General features: G+C 37.1%; 1 protein-coding gene across 2 annotated transcripts; it reads right to left on the bottom strand.

Annotated features, from left to right (window-relative positions):
• Positions 1 to 19: 19 nt before the first annotated feature.
• On the bottom strand, positions 20 to 27,338 carry LOC127957752 (rapamycin-insensitive companion of mTOR). Of its 2 annotated transcripts, none has more exons than XM_052556407.1 (38): positions 27,232 to 27,338; positions 27,050 to 27,097; positions 26,101 to 26,198; positions 23,960 to 24,024; positions 23,697 to 23,828; positions 22,792 to 22,855; positions 22,564 to 22,690; positions 21,566 to 21,735; positions 21,306 to 21,373; positions 21,080 to 21,147; positions 20,903 to 20,985; positions 20,355 to 20,442; positions 20,126 to 20,216; positions 19,981 to 20,047; positions 19,800 to 19,880; positions 17,668 to 17,768; positions 17,408 to 17,573; positions 16,955 to 17,056; positions 16,676 to 16,722; positions 16,438 to 16,573; positions 16,146 to 16,345; positions 14,936 to 15,062; positions 14,032 to 14,196; positions 13,790 to 13,866; positions 12,772 to 12,850; positions 12,554 to 12,663; positions 12,386 to 12,473; positions 12,207 to 12,299; positions 12,022 to 12,128; positions 11,055 to 11,284; positions 9,306 to 10,326; positions 5,772 to 5,949; positions 5,262 to 5,346; positions 4,540 to 4,746; positions 4,205 to 4,360; positions 2,914 to 3,037; positions 2,691 to 2,829; positions 20 to 2,501 (listed from the first exon to the last, which is right to left on the bottom strand). In XM_052556407.1, the coding sequence occupies exons 1-38, from the start codon at positions 27,299 to 27,301 to the stop codon at positions 2,430 to 2,432; spliced, it is 5,130 nt and encodes a 1,709-aa protein (XP_052412367.1). In that variant the 5' UTR covers positions 27,302 to 27,338; the 3' UTR covers positions 20 to 2,429. The 2 variants fall into 2 exon arrangements, with proteins under 2 accessions (XP_052412367.1, XP_052412366.1); XM_052556406.1 differs by having other exon boundaries at positions 5,772 to 5,979; positions 27,232 to 27,295.
• Positions 27,339 to 27,994: the final 656 nt, after the last annotated feature.

The raw sequence follows: 27,994 nt of genomic DNA, 5'->3' as shown, positions 1-27,994 counted from the left end.
TGCACTCAGACGACATCGATGCACTCATGAGTTTTCCTCTTTAATTATATATCCCTTTGCTTTTTCCAGGGCTGAAAGTGCCCAAAACACACTGTACACAGTTTACAAGGGAAACCACAACAAAAAACAAAAGTCCTTTAAATTACACCATCTTTCACAAGATCATCTTTTAGGAAAAATATAAATATTTTTTTTTCATCTCTTTTCTGTCTCATGCCACTACGGTACAGATCCGTAGCCCAGGCGAAAGCCATGGCACTCTCTCTTCAGCCAATCAGATCACAGTCAGTTGATGGCAGTAGCAGCAGCGCTGAGACACATATTAACAAAAAGTCTTGCAGTTAATAAATAAGTAACTGGGTTTGTGTCGATTCAGCATGCAATCTACTCATGGATTCGGTCGAACAAGAAAGATGGATTCGATCAGTGCTTTGTGTGAACATCAGGAACACGTCGAGAACATCAATGCAAGAACTATGGCTTACTACAAGACTGCTACGATCGGAAGAAGATCTGAATACCAGTGTTTTAACATGTCAGACGCTTCAGTGCACGCTTGAGGAAACACACTGGGATTAAATGCATTTCAAAGGTGCAATGTGAAGGGAAACGCGAGCAATGTATAGACAAAATGTCAAGATAATACTTGAACTCTTTCTAAACCAGCGCTCTGGCCGCTTATTGAAGAAATATTCCAAGTTTCACTATTAAGAGTGCAGGCGAATGTTGCCGATTACAAGAGAAAATCATTTTGACTAGAATAACAAAATAATAAACATTTCACTAAAAAAAATTTGAAAGAAAAAGAAAAATGAAGCTTGTTTTTAGGAATATTATTTAGCATTGTGACATAACTGTCATGAAAATTAAGCACACTTTATTATTTTCAAATATATATTATCAGTATATTAAATTCTGCTATCATGTGTTAGCATTACAATTACATGAATTTGTAAGAGAAATGTGCTTAATTGTTATGAATGTCAGAATGCAAAAAAAAAAAAAAAAAAAAAAAAAAAAAGAGAAAATCTATTTTACATAAAGGAAATTAAGCCTGTTTTAGGACTTTTAATTAAGGAGATTTTGATCACCATATAATAATTGAAGAATTCGCAATGGAAATGTGCTTAAATTGTCATGAACATTTCAGAATGAAAAACACAAACTAAAAATAAAAAGTATGTACTTTGCATAAAGAAAATTCAGCTGTTTTTTTAGGTACTAGTATTAAATTTTTTTTGCCTAATGTTAAATATAAGCATATTTTGCTCACAAAATAGTCAAATAGTGTTGTAAATCCCATGTGATTTTCATACCTTAACAAATTATTTTTTATTTCACATATGATGTTATAAACGTAACTTTTTTTCTCAACAACCTCCACCCCCACCCCACCACATAATTTTTTACAGAAATGTGCTTAATCGTAATTAAAAAAAAAACATGAAATGGTCGTAAATGGGCTTAATATGTGTATAATATATGTATAATATACACAGTCAAAATGATTTTCTGTTTTAATCAACCTCACACAGATCTGGGTCACATCTCACTCTAAAATCAGATTGCAAAAAATGCAATTCATTTTTCCATTAAAATATTTTACATTATGACAATTTTCATGACAATCAAACATATTTCTCAAAATTGGGCTTTACAGAAAAAGAAATCTGATTAAATCTGATCAGGACATGATCTGGACAGCTTTGGTGAGTTTCACCCTTAAAAGATCCAGACTGTCAGGAGTCAAACTAGCTCTGTGATCGAGTGTGTGTGTGTGTGTGTGTGTATCAGTGCTCGCATGCGCTTCACCTGCGTCTTTCGGAGAATTTCCTACAGAGACCGTACGCAGATGACAGATTTCCAATGAAAGATGTGTGACACTAAGGGTTCGCATATCGCAAACAACGTTTTCCCCCGAAACACTGGATTCTGATTGTCTGGAGGTCTTAAAAAATCCAAACACGTGTACAAAAGAAAAGAAACTAATAAATAGTACAAATGTGATCAATGTTTCACCCGCTCTTTCAGTTCTGGAAGTCCTGAATTCATTCAGTCAAATCATTCGCACTGAATTCTTTGTAGTGTTTGCGTGATCTTTTGAAATATTGGGACGGGGTGGATATGTACAAACGCCAGTGCAGTGAACTCTAAAGTAAAATCTCATCCGTGCATCTGGCGCTCTTAAAGTGTAAACAGCGTTTCATTTAGATCGTTCTTTGTAAACACGTACGTCCGTATTGTTCGGACCATCTGAAGCGCTCCGGTTCACCTGTTTCACAGTCTGAAGATATCTTTTGGTAAACTGCTCCTCTTCAGAAACACAGTCTGAAGTCCAAGGGTTTGTTTCAGTATTCCTCTGTGTCTCTCTGTGCCGTATAGAAGGTGAGGTGAGGTGAGGTGATGGGATAGCGGAGCTGACGGAGGGATCAAGACTCCTCAGTGTCCCCCGGGACAGGTTGCGATGGTTTATTCAGCACTGCTTCAGCTTCATCATACAACTGCAGACAGGAACAGTCAACGTCACAGACACAATAGTGCATAAAAGATCTTCATAGCTTACTTTAGATCTTAGCTTTAAATACTGGAGGTCCCTAGTATGACAGAGTCTGTGAAAAGATGTAGAAGCTACACACTATAACTTTTCTGAGCAATATGAACTCCGAGTCCTTTCAGAAGAGAGGCCGTACCGGAATGAACTGCACATCCTGGAAGAGCTCTTGGATGAAGCGGCGTGAAGCCAGACGAAACATGCAGCTGGCCAGCAGGAAGGAGACCTCGGAGTACAGGCAGATGTCATCAAACGTGAACGGAAACTTCTCTTTTATCCTGCAGAGGGCAGTAGAGCGTTACACAGAGCTAAATCAAGCACAGAACACACACTGGCACAGAATTTCTCCAGTGTTTTCTCACGTGAGCAGTCCGGTTTCGTGTCCTTTGGTGCCGACTGAAGAGCTGAGGTTGATGACGAGTCGCAGAACCTCTTTCCTCAACAGAACTCTGCAGGCCGGGCCGTCCTCAGATATCGCCTTGCCACCTATATGATACATACACATAAATGCTTCTTTTTCCATCATGGACTTTTCATTGACCTCCACTGCTTTGATACTGAACTAGCTCCTAACGTTTACATCTCGACACCATTTGGATTTTGGTTATTACTTTACTTGTAAAGTTTACTTTTACTTTACATGCTAAACAAATATTTACTAAAAAGTTGATGTATTTATTAAGATATGGATCCCTTTTATACAATTTGTTAATAAGCAGATGAGTGAAATGACTCTGAGGTCCCTGACATAATAGTTTCACATTTTTACTGATTAACTTATTTAAAAAAAACAAAAAAACAATACCATTCTGATAAATTTATGTTTATTATTATTATAATTATTACTATTACTTATTTAATTTATTTCAATTTAATTATATACGATTGGGTGGAAAAGTTGCAAATGTTTTGTATTTTGTTTGGATAGTAGAAAAAAAACTAAACATCTATCAGTTGTCTAGAGACAAAAACATGTCAAATGAATTCATATTTAATCTCACACAACTAAAAATATATTGTTTTAAAAAAAATTATACTCTAATTTATTTTGCTTCTCATCATCATCAGTTGTTATTATTATTATTATATTTTACATTTAATTATTACATATGCTGTGGTTGAAAAGTTGTGTTGCTCCTTTGGACAGAACAACAAAAATAAATACAAATAGAATTGGAAAAAAATATATCAATATGATTAAAAATATATACTTATTCATTTAAATATTTAAGTTATTTTATATATTTAATTTTGTATTTTTTTAATATACTATTTTGATAAATATAATTTTCGCTTAAGCTTAATTTTTATACATGTTAGGATGGGAAAGTTGTTCACTGTAAGTCACTTTGCGTCTGCTAAATGCATAAAAATGCATAATTGTTTTGTATCAGCCCAGTTCAATACAAAGAGGATGTTTGGTTATAAAAAAAAAAAAAAAAAAAAAGAAACACCTGCAAGGTTCACTCTATCCAGACACTATTGAAGTAATAGATTGAAAGTCTAGATTGAAAAGAACTTTGACACTATTGTAAATGTTTCATATATTGTACTGTACTGTACTGTATGTTCAATTATGTCCCAGTAAAACATAAACTTCAAGAAATTTTCAACACACTAAATAACTCCAGAATAAAAGGTTGTTACTCTCACCCAGGATGAGCTCTGAGCTGGGAGTGCTGCTGGTCGAACCCTGACTGACGGCCGCGTCGCTGCAGCCCGAGATGCCCGAGAACTTGGACTGGGTGACCACCTCCAGGTGATTGTGGGAAGGCTGGCTGTGCCACTGACAGAAACCATCAGACAGATCTGCCGGAGAGATATGAGGTATGGGTATGAGGAACAAAACAAACTAAATTACTCCTCTTTACCCAAATCTGGGCTTTGAACCTACAACCTTTCCAGTTACGACCAGATTCCTCATAATCAGTTATTCCTTTCTGAAAGCAGCAGGTTTACAAAAACTGATTTATGAAGCTGAAATTCACCTGTGCGAGTGTGTGTGTTGTTCAGGTGGCTGTGTGTGTGTGAGCCGAGGATGCTGATGGCGCTGCAGTAGAGGCAGTTGTGCTCGGTGTGCTCCTGTAGACCTGTACTCTCATCGGCTCCCAGCAGGTGCTGCTGCTCCAACCGGCTGCTGTTTAACAGCTCTGTGATACTCATCTGCGGCTTCAGTAGAGGACCACCACACGCGTCTAAGAAACCCACAAGAAACATGCAGATTTGTTTCATAGAATTATTCATTTACTTATCATTCTATACACAATCTGTTTGGGGTCTAGAAGATTTTGTACTTCTTTTGAACTTTTTATTCATCAAAGAATCTTGTTTCCCCAAAATGTATACACTGATAATAATTAAATATGTTTCTAGAGCAGCAAATCAGCATATCAGAATGATTTCTGAAGGATCATGTGACACTGAAGACTGGAGTAATGATGCTGAAAATATAGCACTGTATCACAGAAATAAATTACAGTTTAAAGTATGTTCAAATAGAAAAAACAACTCATTAAAATTATAATAATATTTCATAATATTACTGTATCTTTGATCAAATCAATGAAGAGCAGAATAAATCTTACCAACCACAAACATTAGAAAGGTACTGAATTTTTTTCATTATTAAAATAGTTGTATTATTATTCCTACCACTAATAATAATAATAACAAATACAGAAATAATTGTTGTTGCAGCAAGCAGTCATACCATCAGATTCTCCAAAAAGAAACTTGGATGATTTTTCTCCAGCAGGGGGGCTTGTTCTCTTCTGGAAATATGATGTTTCTTTAATCTAAAAATAAAGTGAAATCTTATATGTGAACAAACATTTACACTCTTACTCAGTTAAAACACAGTAATTTTCTACAAAAAAAAAGTTTTTGACATATATATTTGAACTTTTTTGGTCACTAAAACTAGGCTCCCGCCTTTAATTCAAATCTATTAAGGTATTTTTTTATCATCTAACATGTGAAAATAACAAATAACAAATAAGTCTAAATCAAAAAATGACCACATGCTTGCTTCTGTTAAATAAGTCACTCGATCAGAGTTATGCCCACAGTGAGATCAAAAATAAATAAAAAAAAAAAGTTAAAATGACTGCACCTTCAAATGAACCAACCCAATAAAAATTGAATCAAATTCTCATGAGCCTCTATGTACTCTACAGATGTATTACTAAAAGTTCACATGGTGAAGGCACAACAAATGTACCTGAAACATGTGGTTGATGTCCAGGGGCAGCGCCAGGCCGATGTAGTCCTCACTGCAGCCAAAGGTGGCGCTAGAGACCATGGAGCGCAGGGAAGAGGAGCGCTGCAGGGTGAAGTGATTGATCGGACTCAACAAGTCCTCCTTATCCAGAGACGCAAAACTCAGAGCTTTTAAAAACCTGAGAGGAGAGCGAACACAAGCACACCCACTGCAAAACATTAGCTTTAAATCCTACAAACCTTCTAGACTTTCATTTTTATTCGCACACAGACACAAACTACATCTACAAGGTTTGTGGGTTTCCTAAAGGACTGTTTCCAGAAGCATCTAGTCTTAGAGGTCTATTAGTATCTAGTAGGGATATGCCAGTGTTCTGTCGATTTGTCCTACCCTGTCAGATTTTGCTACCTCCAATTAAAACAGTGTGTAGTACACTTCAACAACGAAACATGCTACCTGTAAAGTTAGAGTTTATTAAAGTCTAAACCTACCCCAACCCTAAACCTAACCTTACAGTAATGCAGATACATTAAATATTGTTGTTCAGCATGAGAAAAAGGATGCAATATTGATGTGCGCATGCGCAGTAAACCCTGGTAGGAAAATCTGACGGGTATGATTAAATGTCAGGACACTGGCATCAAATTTTCCTGCTGCAATTAATTTCTCATGCTTTTATCACGGTATACGGTATTATCACGATATTGAAATTTACTGTAGTTTAAAAAATTTGTCATAATACAGTATAACAGGTTAAATAACTTTTTTCTTAGAACAAAAATAACTGAACATTTAAAATACAATAAAGCAATACAGAAAAATATAAAGTTAAAAGTTTTCCACAGATTAAAGTGCAAAAGACCTCATTATTTAACCATTAACATTCACAATGAGCAATAGCTACATTTGCTACAGAAGTTATTCATCTTTGTTAAAAAATACAAGTCTTAGTTCCTGTTAGCTCATTAAATAACACAGCTCCAACTTTCGATTTTAACAACGTGTTATTAAATATTGGAATACCTAAGATTAATGAATGTTCAGAAGAATTTTTCATTGGCAGTTCAAGTTTACTAATGAAGCCCTAATGTAAAGTGTGACTAAACAAAGAATCAGAACACTTTTAAAACAATATCTAGGGCATGTTGTAGTCCAGATTAAAATGTAAAAGTTAGAAAAAAAGTAGCCTTTTTAATCTAATTTTTTTATTTTATTTGGCGCTCTGATGAACACCATAGAATACACAAATCTGAATGGCTATTTAAATGATTTTAATACATTTTAGAAAGTAGCGAAGCTGCTTTATTTATGGGGTTTCCAGAGTAAAGGCTGCATTTCCTGCAGTTTAGCGCCATCTGCTGTCAGAGAGAGAATGTGCTTTCAACGTGTCTTTCACTTGTTCTCCATGTGCTTCTCATGCATGCTTATTTACATCAGACCACGCACACGTGTCTTTCAAGCAGCATACCGCAGCGATGTTGTGCATTTTGACCAGTTGATGGGAAAGTTATTCTTAAAATGCATTCCAAATTTTGAATAATTTGTAATAATTATTGTAATATATAATATATAACTACTGTAATATACCTGCACATATAATTGTCAATTTGTATATTGTTATTCCTTACCTACTTATTTGTATTTTTTATTCTTTTATTAAGTGTTTTTTGTTCTGTCGCTGTCATTCTGTTGCACTGCAGAAGCACGAAAACAAATTCCTTGTATGTGTAAACAGACCTGGCAATAAAGCTCATTCAGATTCTGATTCACAGTATTTAGAAGTGCCCCCAATAACAATATCGTATATTGTGCATATTCGCTACGTGATATATCGCATTACCGAATACCAGCACATGTCTAGTATCTAGCCAATCAGCCATCATCAAATATGAGTGAAAGATGGGAAACTATTCAGGGGAGAATGACCGTGGATCTGTAGTCGCACGGGAAGAGATGTTATAAACTCTACGGCAGGTCCAAGCTAATTAGGGGATCCTACTTTCTCTACCCACCATGGCACATGAGTTCTGGGCACTCTGTGGTGGGAGGTAAACGGCCCAGAATACCTTTTCCTAGAATACCTGAGAACCAGCAAAAACACCCCAATCTTCAATTGCACTTTCATATATAGGTCAATAAAATAAAAACCCTTCAACCCAAACAAACAACTCAACAAACATAAAATAATGTATTTATTTTATAAAAAAAACAGCTATCTTATATAAATAATGATTAACCTCATTCAGTCTTTTTGGACCATTGCATTATTATGAAACATGTTTTTATTAAAATATATATTTTCCCCAAAAATTCTTTTACATGAATTAAAAGGTTAGTTCAGCCAAAAATGAAAATTAAGCCAGAAAGTCATCTTAGAAAGTCATCTTAGATGTATATAACTTTCTTCTTTCAAACAAAATTGGTTGGAGTTATTTAAAAAATGGTCTTTGATCTTTTAAGCTATTTGATGCAACTTAGCGGGTGTTGCACTTCATCGGTCCATGATAAGTTTAATAAAAAGCTCATCCATAAAAAAAAAAAACATATCTTACACCGCTCCAGAGAGTGAACAAAGGCCTCCTGTAGCAAATCAATGCGTTTTTGTTTTTTTTGTTTATTACATTTAAAATGTAATAATCACTTTAATCTAGCTTGTACTCACAGTTGTACACAGAAGCAGTTACGGAAGAGTGATGTATGAGGTCAGCGCTGCGCATGCACCGATGAGTCTCGTGAAAACCAACGTTTGTTAACCGGAGCAAAGGAAGTAAATTTTCCTTTACCTGCGGGACCCAACGCAAATCTCGCAGGAGTGGGCGGTTTTACCGTTGCTGCGGGCGGGAATGGGCGGTCAGAACATTTCGCGGGAGACCCGCGGGGAACACTGGTGTGTCATAGAAATGAAGTCAACACAAGAAGTTGAGAAGAAAATTATAGCTGGAAATTATAGCTGTTTGCGGGTTTATGAAAACAGTCCCCCGTAGGGCTCTAAACCAGTCTCCTCTTTGCTTATATCAAAATCATCTGACATTCTTCTTTCCACATACTCGTTTTGTACTTCTAATTAGTGACCGTTGTTTTGATCTCTCCACTGCGTTTCCCTGTGCATCACTTCTGAGCGGCGCAAGCACAGTGCTGACCTCCATGCTCCATCCACGCGGAGATGCGTCCATTTTACAAACTGTGAGCGCAAGCTGAATTAAAGTGATTATTACGTTTTGAATATGGATATTTTTCTTACAATAATGCTACAGGAGGCCTTTGTTCACCCTTCTAAGCTGTGTGAGCTTTTTATCAAGCTTCTCATGGTCGGATGGAGTACAACACCCTCTGAGTGTCATCAAACAGCTTGAAAGATCAAAGACAATTTTTAAAATAACTCCAACTGAATTCGTCTGAAAGAAGAAAGTCATATACACCTAGGATGACTTCAGGGTGAGTAATTTATAGCTTAATTTTCATTATTGTCGGAACTAACCCCTTAAAGTGGCATGTTCGTAATAAGACGTAAAAGTAGAAGTAAATGCAGTGTACCTGCGTGGCGTGAGCCGGGAGTCGAGGCTGCGTGTTTTCATGGTGATGGTGTCTGTAAACAGCACGTCTTTAGCAGGAGACGCCAGCGCTTCGCTGTGTGACAGAGACGGGTAGATCCTCTGCTGCTGCAGGCGTTTCAGCGTGGCGTATCCCAGCGCGTCACGCTGGCTCGTGTAGATGTAGCTGCAGTCCACCAGGCTCTTGATGGTGGCCACGGAGGGCGACTTCAGCGACTGTGCCCTGCGCGGCAGCGTGTGCGCGGACCCGGGAACAACCAGCGACGTCGAATTAGACTTGGACAACAGGATGTGATTGTGGTTGGAATGAGGAATGAGCGAGTGTTGCATTTTCACAGTTTTGGCGCTGACCACCGTGTTGAGGCTGGCGCAGTCCGTGTCCATGGCGATGGAGGAGGCGGGCTCTCGGGAGGGGGAGGAGCTCATGGAGCTGATGCCACTGGTGGTTGTGTCTGTGTTAAAGCTATGACTGCGGCTCTTAAACGTGCCGCCGCCGGGCAGTACAGACGCACCGTCACAGGTCAAACGCTCCCTGCTGCTCCGCTCCCTCTGACCGTCACTCGGGGTCACAGCCTTGTGTTGACCTCTGCCTTCTGAATCCGAGCATCCCTCAGTGCCATACGACTCTGTTAGTGCTTTAATACCCACAAACGAAGTCTCGAGGCTGACCGTTGGGCTGTGAGACATGCGACCGCCATTATAAAAGACCTCGCCCTGTCCCGAGTGGCCTGGAGAGAAGCTCGAGGGCTCTGTTATGGTCCGGTTGCGCCGCATGAGCCGGAGCTCCTCGAATGATTTTCCCGCGTTTGTCGTGCCTTTAGTGTCACTGGGGCTCCGTGCCTTCTTACTGGGGAGAGACAGGGAGTTCAGGAAGCGGGTTCGGAGATGTGAAGGGGTCAGGATGGTGAAAGGGCTTCTGTCCTTTGAGGATTTTGTGTGTATACTGAGAGAAGAGTCCTCGTACATGTCCAAACCCTCGCGGTCATCGTCCATGAAATACAAACCTAAGGGAGACGTCAAATATTACAATGGATGTAAAATGAAAAACAACAGATTGCAATGATCACATAATCATACATTTTTGTGTACATGTTTTTAACTAAAAAGGTGAAAATAAAATAAAACAAATATTAGATGAAAAAATTAACTATATGTATATATATATATATATATATATATATATATATATATATATATATATTATGTGTGCTGTTATTTTAGATTATATATATATATATATATATATATATATATATATATATATATATATATATATATATATATATATAATCTAAAGTAACAGCTCTCTAGCTTGCTTCCAAATCAAGTTTATTTTGAAAATGATACTATATTACAAATACTGGATAAACCCTCTTGGATAAATTGCCTTTGTTTCTCTTTTGCAAGTTGCTTTGAATAAAAGCATCTGCTAAATGTAAACATCCTTTTAACATTATCAATTTACTTTAAACGAAGTAAAAGTTAAAAAATAATTTTTAACAACTTAAAAAGAGTTTTTTTTTTTGTTTATTTTACTCAATTGGCATATTTAGTGAATTTAGAGATGTGGTGCAAAATAAAAAGACGACGATATAATCTCTCTAAACAGTGATGCAACTACTATAACAGTAAATCCATTTAAGGATATTTAGATATTTTACTTGCAAACAAGAAGAAAAACAGATGAGGAAATATTTTAAAGTTGATATGTTTAGCATGTGCATGGACTCACTGGGCTGACTTTCACTCTCGCTGTTGTGGCGTGAGCTGGTGGACTCCGAGTTGAGGCTGAGCGTGCTGGGCACAGATGACAGTTCACTGGGCAGCGGAGCATCCACTTCATCAGGGACGACGGGCCACTGCTGCCTGCGACTGTGCCGAACCGAGTCCCATCCCAAAGCCTTCAGCACATCACTGCCCTGCCTCGTGCGGCTGATCACACCCAGCACATACACACACGTGCTGCACACACAGACCTGCTTGTTACTACTGGATATGATGCAAGCTTATTTCAATCTGCACTACTGCCATTTTTGTGAAGTTGTGAAGTTTTGAGAGTAAAAAAAAAACAAAAAAAACAAGGAGTAGTGCTGCAAAATAAAAGCTTTTGTTCACATATTATGTGTGTGAGTACTGCGTGTACTTAGTATGTAAATATAAATAGACATGCATTTGTAAATTTAATAAAAATTTGTATACAAAATATATTTTGGATGCGATTATATTGCAAATCATCCATTTGAGATGAGACTATGTTTAAAAAAATTTTGGTTAAAAACTACAGTTCAAGAGTTCGAAGTTTGTGCAATGTTTGTTAAATGTTTCTGAAAGGTCTCCTATCCTCACCAAGGCTGCATTTAGTTTATTAAACATACAATAAGAACACATTAATGTTGTGAAATACTATAACTATTATATATTTTAAAATGTAATTTATTCCTGTGATACAAAGTTGAATTTTCAGCATCATTACTCTTCATTTTCACATGATTCTTCAGAAATCATTCTAATATGCTGATTTGCTGCAAAAAAGAAACATTTCTTAATATTATCAATGTTGAACAGTTGTGCCGATGAACATTTTTGTGGAAAATTATTACCCTACAATATGTATGCATGTGTAATGTTCCCACAGATCCTGTCCGTGGGCATTAAAGGTTGTAAATAACCAGATACGTATCTGTATTAGACAATCTTACCCGCGTATGGACAGAACCTCACAGTGCTGAGCCAGAGCAATAACATCTGGAATCACGTTCTCCTCCTGTAGGAGGTTCAGTCCCCAGTTTGAGCTGCCAATGTTGCCCTGAAATATTGAAAATGATCGTAAACTTGCATACAATGACACCAGAGATATTCAAGGATGCAAAAAACTATCACTGACCAGAGCCCACAGCGCTGCTTTCAGCTGTTTAATGCCCTCCCATGTATCCAACACTGGAGAACGGACTGTGTAGCTAAGATCCGGGATAACACCCTAACAAACACACAAATAACACATAAGTGCACAAAAACAACCAATGCTATAGAGGCATAGCAGGCAGTGCATGTGTAACTGGGTACCTGAGCTTCCAGCAGCAGGCAGCCGGTTTTATCATGGACCAGCTGCCCATATAAATGCACAGGGAGAAACACATTTGGCCTCTGCAACCTACAAGATAAATGCTTTGATTAAAACAAGTATACATCATGTTTATAAGTAGCTTCATTCAGAAGCATTAGTGCTAAGACCTTTGGTTGCTGCGGCGGACGTAGTTGTCTCCGTCGACAGGTTTGCGGTATGTTGTGAGAGCTTCATTCAGCTGCTCCTCGATCATGTCCACATACTTCAGATTATACCCCTGCGAAAACACACACGGCTCAATACACCTGCATTCAAGAGGAACCAACACAGACACAGACGTAAAACCACAGGCTGAGAGAGAGAGTCAGTGGATTGATGCTTTCACCTTCTGCCATTTCTCCAGCTGTTTGCTGACATAGCCTCTTTCATTGAGATAAGAGAAGCCTTTTGGGATGGACAGGAACCTAGAGGAGAGCAGAGAGGCATTTACCACATTATATTTAGAGTCTCTTAGAGATGAGGAGTACAACAAATTATAAGCTTACTTAAATATTATATATCTTTATATATGACTGTTCCATAACTTCATTAAAACAAAATTTAGTTTGAAATAAAATCCACATGAACTACTATCAAAAATGACTTGAACGATTCATTCAGAACACTAATGAAAATCAGATCATTGTAGCACCAATAAAACCTTTACTTATTACATATATATTATTAATGTATGTTGCATTAAAAATTGAAAGTAAATATGAAAATATAAGACAATGTATAATTTTATCCAATGCCAAAGAAATGTGAGATTTTTTTTCTACAGGCATGCAGTATGAACAAGATACAATGACAATTCTATATAATTCTACATCACAATAACAGAATATACAGTATAATGAATGCATATTACAAAAGTTATTTTTGCTGGATATTCGACTTAAAATGTTTTAAATATCACACAGTCAGCTACATAGAAATACTTATTTTAGACTCTAAAAAGCAAAATGGGGAATAATTCTGTGTGATGCAGTATAAAGTTTTAATGTTGGCCAGAAATATAAAAACTAGCTCAGGTATTCCCAAAACTTTTTTTTTTTTCAGCTGAACCTCTTTGACCCGAAACATTTACTTGCTTCTCTGATGTTGGTTAATAGTTAAAAAAAAGTTTTTTATATCCATCTCATATTTTTACTAACTGATTAATTTTGTTTGTTTCATTTAAAAAATATTTATTTTCATTTAACATTTTTATGATTTATTTAATTGTTAGCTTTTTGTCCACTCACAAACCCTATGCAGTTCTCTCACAATCTCCAGTTCGTGAAACTAGTTAAAAGGTTTCTTTTTAAGCGATACATTAATGTAGTAAACACACTTAAAGTGAAAACCAAGACCTGTGTTACCTCAACAGCAGCAGAAGGCCCTTCTCTCCCAGGTGAGACAGAGCAGGTTTCATGTGGATCAGAGCGTGCAGGTTGGCCTATAATGATCAGACAGCAGAAATAAAGACATTAGAGTTCCTGTAAGAAACACATTTAACTGATACAAACCAATCAGCATTGTGGGTGATGTTTGTTTTTTGAAAGTACATGAACTAATGATCTGCGTTGCATCATGGACTTCCTGTAGCGCTGATGCGGATTACCTTCTCTTCACAGGCTTCGTCCAGGATGTCCAGCGCCTCCATGGAGATGGTTTTGTTGTGGTCATGCAGCTGTGTGACAAGCAGCTCCATCCCCCAGTTACTGAAGAACTCAACGTTAGCGCGCAGCAGCACACGCAGGTGTTTGGTGGCGTACAGACGGCAGTTCTGAAACCAGACAAACAGAACAAATCGCTAAATAGATTCTAATATACAGTCAGAACAACTTAAAAATGTTTTACAATAATCTAACTGGAAGAATATCACTGTTATCAAACATTTAACACATTTGTTTGTTTTAATAATAACCATTAATGAAATGAAGACTCATGCAAACATCTTAACACAAAACATGCATATTACAAGGTAAGTTGCATTGAATATGAAAAAGGAAATATAGTGTGAATTACTCTAAAATGCATCCAAGATCCCTTTAAATTTAAATACAGTTAAAATACATTTTATAAATCACAAAAGTAATTTAAGTGATTGTTTAATTACCGAACATAAATCGAATGCAAATTACTGTAGCATTAACAAAACATTTGCATATTACATGTGTATTATTTTGTTGTATTTAAAAGGTAAGTTGGAAATATAAAAATATATAGCTATTATATTTTTACAAATATGAATATATCTATAATCAAAGCAAAACTATTAAATTAAACAATTAAATTGTTTTGTAACAGGAAAAACAGGGAGAAATCAAACTATATATATAGATAGATAGGTTCGATTCCCCGGGAACACATGATAGGTAAAAATAAGTCGCTTTGGATAAAAGCGATATATTTATATACAGTATAACCCATTTTCAATTGATTTTAGTTAAAGTTAAATTATTATTAACAAATACGTTTATGTTTTAGATTTAGCAAATTCTAAGATGTTAACGTGATCTTACATCAGTGGCTGCTGTGAGGATCTTGGACAGAATGACTCGTGCGAGTCCGTCTCGGCTGTAGTCCAGAGTGGAGACCGTTAGTTTCAGCAGGTTATCCTGGTTTTTCACCGAGCACAAGCTCAACAGACTGCAGGAAACAAATCAAACCAAACTCACTTAATCACTCTGCTACGGTGGTACCTCAGTATTAACACACCTGGACAAAAGTGTCAGTTTTATGCAGTTTATCAACCCTTTTCACATTCCCAAATTCATCACAGTAGGGTAAAATTCTAAAGGGGTAATATATATATAAATATAAATGCATTAATAATTAAATAAGTAAATCTTTCCACGACTTCCTTCTTATAACTTTCCCCCAAAAAAGAGGAAAAAATATTAAGAGATTGATTACGCTGATCAGAAGACAGAAAGAACCGCCGTTGTTCTCTCAACCATTGCATTACAAACAGTCGTACAGCAGAGTTAACTACTATTCTGTAATTTAATGCCAGGGTATTACATCACAAAGTTAAAAATGAAAATAGCTTTACTAAAATGTAAAACGTTAAAAGCTGTGGGAATCGTCAAAATGCGGATGGAATCGCAGAATCCAGTCATAAAAATGGATTTCACTGTAAACCGCAGAGGATGTCAGTACACTTCAATCAAAATGCAATATACAAAGTGTGTGTGAATATTAATTAAATATGAAGCCTGTATGTTCTGCATGTCTTTGTGAATTAATGGAACAGATGCAAGGTTTCAAAAAAACCTTTGGAATCCAGAATACCTGATTAGGAATGTGTTGTTATCAGTTCTTTCTCATATACCGTATTTTCCGGACTATAAGTCACACTTTTTTTCATAGTTTGGCTGGTCCTGCGACTTATAGTTAGGTGCGACTTATCAAAATTAATTTGACATGAACCGAGAGAAATGAACCAAGAGAAAACATTACCGTCTAGAGCCGCCAGAGGGCGCTCTATGCCGCTCAGTGCTCCTGTAGTCTACCAATGAGCAGCATAGAGCGCCCTCTGGCAGCTGGAGACGGTAACGTTTTCTCTTGGTTCTAAATAAATGCGACTTATAGTCCAGTGCGACTTATATAAATTTTTTTACTCATCATGACGTATTTTTGGACTGATGCGACTTATACTCAGGTGTGACTTATAGTCCGAAAAATACAGTAGCCAAAATAACAACGTTTCTATAAACAAGGTGTTCTCACCACTGGAAAACACCACATTTCTCCAGCATTTTGACTCCAGCCGGATGTGCAGACAGAGTCCCCAGAAACAGGAAGTAGTGCTGACTGAGGGTGCTGAGGAGGCCGTTGCTATGAAGACTACGATCAGATTTAAGCCCAGAAGAGGATGTGAGCCACTGGACTATATCCTTCACAAGCTCCTCTAAATACGCCTGACCGTCCTACAGAAATGGAAGAACATGAACCAAGTTAACTGCTGCTGTTAACTCTTCTAGAGTAATTTAACAAAGGCTCAAAGGTCTTCCGTTCTCACTTCCTCCGAATCCAAGAGGAACTGGTTAAACTGGCAGCCCGCTACCGTCAGCTGCCTGGCTTTGGCGTGATCCAGCTCCAGAGCCAAGTACAGCTTACTGCTGGGCTTATAGAAATACAGCAACCTCCTTACAAACCTACAAACAATCAAACATACAGTAGAGATGTAGTCTGTGGTTAGAGCTTCTAGAAAATGTAGCACATGATGTTCATGACAGGTCACCACACGCTGCTCTTACTTGTGCATCTGCTCGTCCTTGTTGTTTCTGAGGTTCACATTTGGCCACTAGAAAGAAAAAAAAACACCACAGAAAGATGTTTTAATGCTGCTTTAAGAAGTCTCTTATGCTCACCAAGGCTGCATTTAGTTTCAGTGTCACAGGAAATCATTTTAAAATGCTGATCTGCTGCTCAAACAGTTGAAAACAGTTGGGCCGCTTAATATTTTGGGGGAAATCTTGATACATCTTCTATCCAAACATGGCAGGGAGAGTGAGTTGGGCCTGTTCCTGGTTTACCTTCAGTATAGTGATGATCAGAATCCAGTTCCAGTCCAGGTTCTGTTTGTGATTGAGGACCTGACTGTCCCTCAGGTTCATCATCAGCGCCTCTTCAGTGTCCTGCACCACACAGACAACTCAGAAACTTCTGCTGCCTCACATTGTATTACATTACCAGGTGAATTTAACAGAAACATATCACATACCAAATTCAGTACAAATCCAAAGTAGTACAACAAATCTGCAAGCACTTTACAATTCAAATATCATGTTTCCTTACATTACAACAATCAGAGTTGAGTAAAGGATATGTGACAACGCAAAAAATCGCAATGTCTTTAATTAGGCGAAATTTTCTTAAAGCAATTATTAATTTCTTATCTCTTTTCTCTGATTTTTGGGGTGAAATGATCCATCTGGACATGTACTTGACAGGTGTTTTGAGATGCATGATATACGCAGCGCGTGTACCTTCAAAATAAAGATGTCCTTCTGTAGACGCTGGTGCTGCTCTCTCTTGTGACTGGAGTTGGACGTCCTGCGCAGGATGTGATCCAGGTAAAGACTGTAAGGTTTGGGGCCACAACGTTTCTTTTCGTGGAAACGCTTCAGGTGGCTCACGGCTGCACTGGCACGCCTGGAAAACACAAGATTTAAAGGTAAGAGAATGAATTGCCTGACATTGTTTGACACATGCGTTCGGACGATTGTCTCTTGGCTGTTGCACTCACAGCCGTTTCTCCTGAGAGATGTCAAAGGAAGCAGCCATGTTGATCAGCGTGGGCAGACAGTGCAGATGATGACTGTGAGAGTGAGGAAGAATCGTATTGGCCTGCAAGAGAGAAGAACCATTATGTGAACAAAAGTGACATTTCAGGTCCAAAAATAAAGGCTAAAGGGAAAAATTAAACAGCAGTCCAAATGCAGGTCTAGAATTTGGTTTACTAGTTAACAGATCACTGACTATGGTGCATTACTAACTAAAAAAGTTTTTAGGATCATTGAAGATTTTTGCATTTTTGCAAGAATACGCACAAATAAGCACATATCATAACAAATAAAGCAAATTCGAACAACTATATTCTCAATATCTCAATGCGTCTAGATATATTTACAATTTATATTTATCTTCTTATTCATGATAAGTTTTTTTCTAAGGAAGTTTTTTCCATAAATTATTATTTTATTAATAATTCATCCATTATCAATTAGCTTTTCTATTTTTTTTTTGTTTTTTAATTTTAATTTTAGTTTACATAATTCTGTTAGGTGCTTTTGTAAACTTTATAAGCTTTGATTAGATTTGTTTTTATTTCAGTTTTAGTCATTTTAGTTCTTTAGCTTTTGTAACAAATGTATTTTATTTATATTTAAAATATCCATTAAGATTTTTATTTTTCAACTGTCAAGTACTAAAAGCAATTTTTTAAATATTTTAGGGCTGCTCCGATCACGATCGGCTGATCGTTATTCACATCTCGTCAGTAAAGCCGGTTTTCTAATCAGCGGTTTTACTGACGAGATGAGCATTAATGATCGGCGATTGTGATCAGAGCAGCCCTAAAATCATTTAAGTTTTAGTTAACGGCACTGCAGACATAACGAAAATAAAGTACATAAATTGCAGTAAAAAAAAAAAAAGAAATAATATTAAAAATATTATTTTTAATTCAAGCTATTTTATATATTTTCCAGACTATAAGTCACACTTTTTTCACAGTTTGGCTGGTTCTGCGACTTATTTAGCAAAACTCATTTGACATGAACCAAGAGTAATGAACCAAGAGAAAACATTACCGTCTAGAGCCTCGAGAGGGCACTCTATGCTGCTCAGTGCTCCTGTAGCCTACACCTGAAAACATAGAGCACCCTCTCGTGGCTGTAGACAGTAATGTTTTATTTTGGTTCTAAATAAATGTTACTAATGCTGTGTTCACACCAAACGCGAATAGAGCATCAAATTCGTGTCTACCGCGTCTAGTTTGCCGCTTGACCATTTTGAGACCATTCGCTTCATTCGCGCGTGAAATTAACTTCACAACAGACGCGAATTCGCGTCATGGGGGGGGCTTCTGCCAGCTGAGTTCACGCAGCATTTTCAACCGCCATTTTTATTCGGATAATTTTCAAAATATTACTGTTATCGTGTCATGAAATGTAGTTTTAAAAGTATTTCAGGCGAGAATGTAGTTGTTTTAAACTCAAATATGCGGTTTATTTATAATGACAGCGTCTATTTAAAAAATGTGTTTCGCCGATCTCTGAGACATGAGCTCCACATGACCAGCAGGAGCTCCGTCATCATGTATCCACCGAGAGCAGCGCGAATTGACGGCAAAGTTCAAATTTTTTAATTCTTGCGGCAGACGCAAATTCGGGTCAAACGCTAAATGCACGAAAAGCCCAATTCGCACTTAACGCGCATTTCGCACGATAAGCTCTATTCGCGCATCAATTCGCGTCATTAATTAGGTGAATTTGCGTCTTCTGCGCTGCGCTAAACGCCTCATTCGCGCCGCGAGACCTCGAGACGCGTGTAAACGTGCCTTTGCATTGACTTAACATTGAAATCATTCGCGCCAGATGCTCTATTCGCGTTTGGTATGACAGCATTATAGTCCAGTCACAGTGCGACTTATATATGTTTTTTTCCTCGGCATGACATATTTTTGGACTGATGCAACTTATACTTAGGTGCGACTTTTAGTCCGAAAAATATGGTAGCTTTAATGAAAGTAAAGCTAGATCTTTTTATAAAAACACACTAAGCTGTCAAATAATCAATTTCATGGCCTCATAATAAATATTTTTGAATTGTAAAAAGGTAATGAGCCCTGTTTACAGGTCTGAAGTAATGTAATACCATGTGCAGAAGTTCTCCAAGCAGTATGGTGGCTCTGACTGATATCTGCCCATCACTGCTGGTCACCACCTCCACTAGACCCTGATTAACCAAAAACATTATCAATAAGGACATCACAGACCCCTTCCTTTAAAGGTAAAGATAATCAAGCGTTGTATCAAGTGATCATATGATTGCACACCTCCAGTAGTCCACTATTGATGAAGGCAGACAGCAGTAGTGCCAGGTAGTTGTCCATGAGGTCTGGTCTGGTAACAGACAACACAAGAACATGAATGCAACATTTTCTCCAGAATATTCCAGTATTGCTGCCAGGCGAGTCTCACCTAGATCGTGCCCGGTGAGGCAATATGACTTTGGCTTCTGCAGCTACAAACCCATCAGATAGTCTCCAGCCGTCCTGAAACTTGCTGGGGTCTGAACGGCACAAACATCAGCATGAAACACACGTCCCAGACAGAAAGAGCAACCAGAGTTTACAGATACTCCTCTACAGCAGTCAGTGAGGTGTTTCTGTTTAAATTAAATGTGTTCAGGAATAGAGGTGCTTCTTACCCACGCTGTGCAGGGCTTCCTCAAAATCTCCTGTCACTAAAGGAACAGGCAACCTGAAGATCTCATACATGACTTCTAGTAAGGCTTTCTGAAGATGCAAAAATAAGAAATAGATACAGCTTTAAAACTGATTTATTTCAGAGAATCACTGGCAAACAATGCTTCCACACTTGTTCAATTCATCACTCTTTTAAATAGTTAAATTAACTTTATAAATGTTTTAGTTAAAATAGATGTCTAAAACAAGCCTCTTATGCTCACCAAGGCTGCATTTATTGGATCAAAAATACAGTCAAACAGTAATATAGTGAAATATTATTACTATTTAAAATATCTTTTTTCTAATATATTTTAAAATGTGATTTATTTCTGTGATGCAAAGCTGAGTTTTCAGCATCATTACTCCAGTCTTCAGTGTCACATAATCATTCTAATATGCTGATTTGCTGCTCAATAAGCATCTCTTATTATTATCAATGTTGAAAACAGCTTAATATTCAAATATTTATGTTTTACTGACAAACATAAAAAAGGCATTTAAAACTCACCCTGACTTCCATGTTTGGTATACAGAGCAGGCCTATCAAAGACTGGACCCCTGAGTTCCCTGATTTACACAGGTTGATAATACCTGCAGGACAAAAGCAGAAGAGAGGGATGAAGAGCAGAAGTGGAGAGTGCTTCCCTTTTCTACTCTTTAGATAAAGATGCAGTAGATTTTATACCTGACCACGAGCGGAAGGCTGCAATGATGGCCATTTTACTGGCTAAAAAACGAGCTTCTCTGTCCTCCCTATGGAACACAACGATTCATAAAAAAGTGAATGTCAGAAATGCACATAATTCCAATGCATTACAGGTATATGAGGTAATGGCACAGAAACATGCACAAAAGCATGTATATGTATGTGTATGTGTCTGTGTGTATATAAATATACAAATGCAACTCACTTGATTTGTGCCTCTGCTGTGTCAGGACTGTGTCTGTAGTGAAAGTCTGTGTAAGGTGCAAGGATTTGCTGAAAAATAAATAAAAGAAACAATAAAATAACATATTCCTCACTGCTACGTGTGCACTTGGTGATTTTCACTTACTACTGTCAGACAATTTTTAAGTACATTTTTATTTTATAATGGGGAATGATGCAAGCCAAATATGAACAATGAACATATGCAGAAGCCACTGTGCCACCGCATGCACACACACATACCTCCAGTTCTACATCAGCGCGTATGTACTGGCGTGTGTGCGGGTGATTGAGCAGGTGCAGTATGGTGGTGATAAGGGCCTCGTTGATGCGGCTCAGCTGACAGTCGATGACGTTCTTCAGGATGGTACTCAAACCTCCCCGCTGTGACACAATCTCAGGGTTCTTCAGTGCTGGGAAACACAACCATATCAAACCAATATTTACAATATAAATATATATATGCCAAAATCCTATATCATATAAAACAGTCAACAATAAGTCAAAATAGATATTCATTGACAAAATAAATAGACTATTTTGATAATGAACAAAATAATGTCCAATATTTAGCCCACAGTCAGATACAATAAAAAAAATTGCATCCTCTTTGTGGGTCCAGAAAAACCTCATCCACAGAGCATTTGACAAAAGATAGTGTCATTGACACAGATTTATTTAAACTTAAAAAAATTCTGGCAATTAAAAAATTTTCTGTACTAAACCATAAAACACAGAATCCCAAAAATAAATAAATAAATAAATAAATAAATAAATATTTTATAATAATTTTTTGATAATATTTTAATGGAAAAGATTAGTTTAAAAGAGATTCTTGAAATGTATGCAAGTTCTTATGTTACATTTAACAACTTTAAAAATAAAATTACAAATCTTTCAAATAAAAAAATATTTTAGAATTTTGATAAATTGTACAATTCTCAAACTTTTCAAATAAAAAAACTATTTTAGAATTGTTATCAAATTGTAACATTTTACAAAACATTGCCTTAAATATAAACCACTCCTATATCAATCTGTCATAGAACTGTCATTGAGAATCTGTAATCCATTAAATATTTTTAACCTGTTCGTTCACTAAGGTAAGCATTTTCATACCTCACCTCAATCAGCAGCATGATTTGAGGCATGATACGCACCAAATTTTAAAACTAACCTTAAGTGTAAGCCATAATAATAGTGATGCTGGTCTCAACAAATGTGCCACTGCTGTAACTCACCAAGTTCACAAATGATGGCGATGCAGGCTCGAACCATGCGATCTCTCTCCTGCAGCCCGTCGTTCCCCACCGCGATCAGAGAGTTAGTTAAAGAGCTGGGAAAGAGCTGTGCGTTCACGGTTATCATCTGAATGAGGAAAATAACAGATTGAGCTCAAATTCACCCAACAACACAAATAACATACACAAGTTACGCACTGAGCGCAAGAGTGCTGTTAGAAGATGTACCTTTCTGACCAGTCTCAGGGCTTGAGTTCTCTCCACCTCATTGCTCTGCTGAATGTCAATACACCTGAACACAAATCAACGCATGCAAGACCATTAACCTTCCCATCTGAGGCTTTCTGACCAAGACACGTCTCCCACCAGAGCACCTCAGTGTTTACCAATCGTAATTCACATTTTCAGTTTACCTTGAAGACAAGCAAATTATTTCATAAATCTGAAAATATGATGAAAGATGACAAAAGACAGAAGTGCATCTACATTATCACTTTGTGCACTTAAATCACTTTTATTTATATAGAGCTCCTTAACAGTGCAGCTTTCTAGTAATAAACAGGAAAATAACCGATTCAAAAGCTATGTTTCCATCCAAAGTTGTGAGTTTAACGTATGCACATGCTGCATAAAACATTTCCACATAAAGCACTGTTTCCATTCTATGAGTCTAATGACAAGAAAAACGCCACTTCCTGTTAAACTGGCACTTAATATTACTAAGAAAAGTAGGAGAAGCCACTAAATATAATAATGTTCATATATAATAAATGACTTGCACCTCAGACGGAGCAGACGAAACACAAATAAACGCAATCATTGCTTTTGGAAGTGGACGCCTGCTGTTTGAGAATGCAGTTAGTCAACTTAGGCAGTTTCATCGAGAAAGGCATATGACTATTTTAAAGCGCACGTGTGCAATGTGTTTTCCATCTCCCTGTGGATGTCACAAAATTTCTCAATGGTGAAACTAATATAAAGCAGCTCTACAAAAGTCTACACTGTCTTCATTCAGCTCAATTCATCTGCAGTTTTGCTCTTATCTGATCAGTGTCAGTAAGGGTGGTCAAGTCGATTTTAAACCTAATGGAAGCGGAAGACATGGAGGACACAAAACAGGTGTGTGAGCTCACCTGGAGATCAGGTAATCCACCTGCAGCTGAAGAACTTTCTGGAGGACGCTGCTGTCACGGATCAGAAACCTGAGTGCTCTCAAACCTGCAGCCCGAACCTCCTTCACCTCATTCAGCAACGCCACACGCAGACTAAAACAATCGAGAGAGAATGATGCACAGAAATCAGTCATCTGTGAGATTCAACTGTGTTTGTGATGACTTATGTAGTCCGCAACTAGCTCACTAGGTTTTGGAACACAGCACGAGAAAGTTCTACTTACCAAATGATGATTTCCTCATGTGTAAATCCTAGTTTCTCTGCACAGTGATTTACACTGTTCAGGAGCTGAGAGAGAAAGAGAAAGACACTCATCACAAATAATCTTACACCAAGTCATGAAGTTCATTAGACTGTTTATAGCGATTAATGCACGAATATATAATCATGCTCACAGGACTTACTACTGTTTAAAAGTTTATGATACTTCTATTCAGCAAGGATGAATTCTATTTCAAATAAAGTTTGTTCTTTTGAACTATCTGTATCACAGTTTCCACAAAAATATTAAGCCAAAATATTTAGTTTCAAAATCAATAGTGATAAAAAATATTTTTTGACCATCAAATCAGCATATCAGACGGTTTTCAGAAGGATCATGTGACACTGAAGACTGATGTAATGATGCTGAAAATTCAGCTTTGCATCACAGGAATAATTTGCATTTTAAAATAAATTCACAAAGAAAACTGTTATTTTAATTTGCAAAAATACTGAATAATATTATTGTTTTTTACTCAAATAAATGCAGTCCTTGTGAGTAAAGAAGCTCCTTTCAGACACATTAAAATAATGTTACCGAGCTTTATAAAACAATTAAAATAGAAATACTAGAAAAGCAGGAAAGAAATACTAAAAATACTATTTTGAGTAACATTAAGTGTCGCCACTCCACTAGAACATCTAGTTTCTAACATGTAAACAAATTTAGATTTCTTGCAGGAACGTTGTTTTCACCAATCAACATCCAAAACAGGAAACATGCATTTAAAATGATACATTATTAAGTTAACAAATTCATTCTTTACATTCTCTCAAACCTGTTTCGAAAGTGAACAAAGTTGCAAAACATCATTTGGTAATGATGAGCTGCATGAACTGAAGTGAGACAAACACATCAACTATTGCACTAAGCTGAGCTTACAGTGTAAAATGACTCTCCTAAACCTGTTTGTTTGTGTGTGTGTGTTACTGTGGAGTGTAGTGACCTTGGCAGCCTGAGCATGCATATGTATGTGTTTATGATGATGTCAGAGCTCAGGCAGTCAGGAGGGGTCATGTGACCCTCAGTGAGGATTAGATCTCCTCTATCTCAGCATCCTTAAAAGGCCACACACAGCATTCATGCACACACACACACCACTTGAGTTATTATTCTCCAAAGCTGAGAAAATCCCCCTTAAACACACACACAAAACCTGCACACATACTTCTGCACTAGAAGTCTTAAGTTTAACCTCAGTCCCACTGAGAAGAAACTCTCATACACAAAAAAATCTTGCTCAGAAAGAAACTGAAAGCGAGAAGAGTCGCCCACTAAGATAAACAACCCGTCAACACACACAGACACACACACAGACACACACACACACACACACACACACACACACTGCCTGCTGCTGTGCTGTTTACGATTTTACAGATCTGCTCACAAGACCAGGTCTCGAAAACATTGCATTATGATTTAAAAACAATTATCCCTCTTTGGCAAGTCAAATCAACTTTATTTATATAGCGCTTTTCACAAAACACATTGTTTCAACGCAGTTTGATAGAAAATGATGACATTAATGTTTATAAAATCTTAACATCTTCAAGTCTTAAAGTTGCATTTAGCAGATCAGAGCTGGGTGATAATATAAATGCATTTTTCAACAACGTCAGCAATCCTGCAGCTGAGATTTGCTATATATTAGTGCAAAATGCTTTAAGTATAGTGTGTGTGTCTCAATGCTATTCTAGTTCTAAGATATCTAGTTTCCAGTTTATATATTTAAGTTACAAGCCAAAATAACAAAAATCTTTAAAGACTCTTTTGTTTTCTTTTTCTCCTTAGCCTGAATCTCCAATTCAGCTGCACTTACACGCACCCAACTTTACAATTTTGTCTATATTCTGAAGGTTTTTGCAGAGGATTTTGTTCATATAACATTTCAATCACAAAACCATTGAATAAATGATTCTACCATATTCACATTTACAATTCAGCATATGTTTTCCCTCAAAATCAGTGTAAAATATATGAAGACATCTTCTGATTCCATGCAGACCTGGTCATGATCTTCTCTCATCACTAAAATCATACACAAGCACGGCGCAGACCAGCTTCTGAACAACAACCAGCATAAATGGAAGTTCTAGTACCTTAACAAAGTTGTTCAGGTGGCCAAGCTTCCTCATGTTGGAGACCCCGTGAAATTTGGCGATGTTCTGAAGGATCTCTCGCATGTTATCTGAGGGTTCTGTGGAAAGCAAAAACCCTTAATTAAAATGTCTGGATCCAGGACAGGAAAATACGCATTTTTAATTTTATTAAAATATCTTTTGAATTAAAATCACATTGTTTGGCGTATAACAACATAAACATATCACATAATAATGTATCTCCATATCCACTATGAAGCATTATTTTCCCTGTGCAGAACTCAAATAAAACCTTTAGGGATCTTCCATGCAACTGATTTTTGCACATAAATTGTATTATGGCCTAAATTCAGCAATTGCAATTAAACTTTTCCATTTCTCAAGAGAGACGTCAAACACACTAGCAAGGGGAGATTCATAAAGATCAGGCTCGTCAAAGACTTTTTGCATCGAACACCCACCAGCTTAGATGTATCAAAAGTCTGAAACCTTAAAACACAGACTTAATAAGCAACATGCAAGGACACGAAGCCATCGAGATGCTTTAATAAGCCAATGACTGTTTACTGATACAGTCTAACCGAGCTGAATGCACTGCAGCTATTCTGAAGACATGTAGATGTTTACTAGACAACCCAAATTGATGTGGCTGTGCACTACAGATCAAAACAACACACAGATACCAAATTCTAGTGAGAAGCCTAGCTTAGACAGCATATCTGAGGCTTCACTCAAACGTAAATAATCCGGTCTGTTCAAGCAAACCATTAGGTTTTGAGGCAGTCAACATCTCATCCAGTCCTATTCTCCTGTTTGCAGGCCAGATAAAGCAGATGGGAAATTACTAATGACCATTTCGTAGATTTAAGTTGAATTTGATCATTTCTTGGTTATTATTACAGAGAGGCATTATGAATGTGTTTCTTATGATATCTACGGTGACTCTCACCTCGCGTAAGATCCAGCGGTACATTCTCCTCCCCGCTGTCATTCCGACCTGTCAAGCACAAAAAACGACACAATAAAGATACCGTGAGGCCTTATCCGCGCTCCAACGGATGCTACACACGCAGAGGGCTATAAACAGCTGCAGCTGCTCGTGGTAACGGGGTGTGGGTGCCGTTAACTTGCCTCTCATCCGTACACTCCGGATCGGACGGCCGCGGATGCTGACCGCCATGTTGGCAGGGACGTTCATCATCACAACACCGGAACTCTCGTAATCTCTCGCGAGGTTTGCGCGTTGACTCACACACTCACTCACCCTCCGGTTATATTACATTTGTGAACAGTGACAAAGATGATTTTCTAGTTAATAATATCCTCGTTCTTGGAAGGTTTCATATGCACAAACCTAAGTACTTGAAAGTCAAACCTAGTTTTTGACTTGAAATCCTACACACTGAGTTTTTAAATTATTGGTAGGCTACGGTTTATTTTTATTTTTTCATTTTCTTTAGCACATGATCCTACTGTTATGCAAAGAGTATTATTTCAAGCGATGCTTATCAAACTTTGAAGCTTTTCTTCTTGTAATCTGTTAAAAAGCTACCTTTTACATTGTAATAAAGTATAGGCAACACATACACATACATATTTTATGTAGAGAAATATTGTAAAAAAAGTAAAACATTAAATTATTACATAAAACACAAAGCACATAAACGATGGATCTGTTATAATATATATATATATATATATATATATATATATATATATATGTGTGTGTGTGTGTGTGTGTGTGTGTGTGTGTGTGTGTGTGTGTGTGTATAGGCTATATATATATATATATATATATATATATATATATATATATATATATATGTGTGTGTGTGTGTGTGTGTGTGTGTGTGTGTGTGTGTATAAACCTCTGTTTATCAATTTGCACTGGCTT

This window comes from Carassius gibelio, chromosome B5, assembly GCF_023724105.1.
Source record: "Carassius gibelio isolate Cgi1373 ecotype wild population from Czech Republic chromosome B5, carGib1.2-hapl.c, whole genome shotgun sequence".
In the NCBI taxonomy this organism is placed as follows: domain Eukaryota; kingdom Metazoa; phylum Chordata; class Actinopteri; order Cypriniformes; family Cyprinidae; genus Carassius; species Carassius gibelio.
Note: the sequence above shows the minus strand (reverse complement) of the source record. Positions and strands in the feature narration are given on the sequence as shown.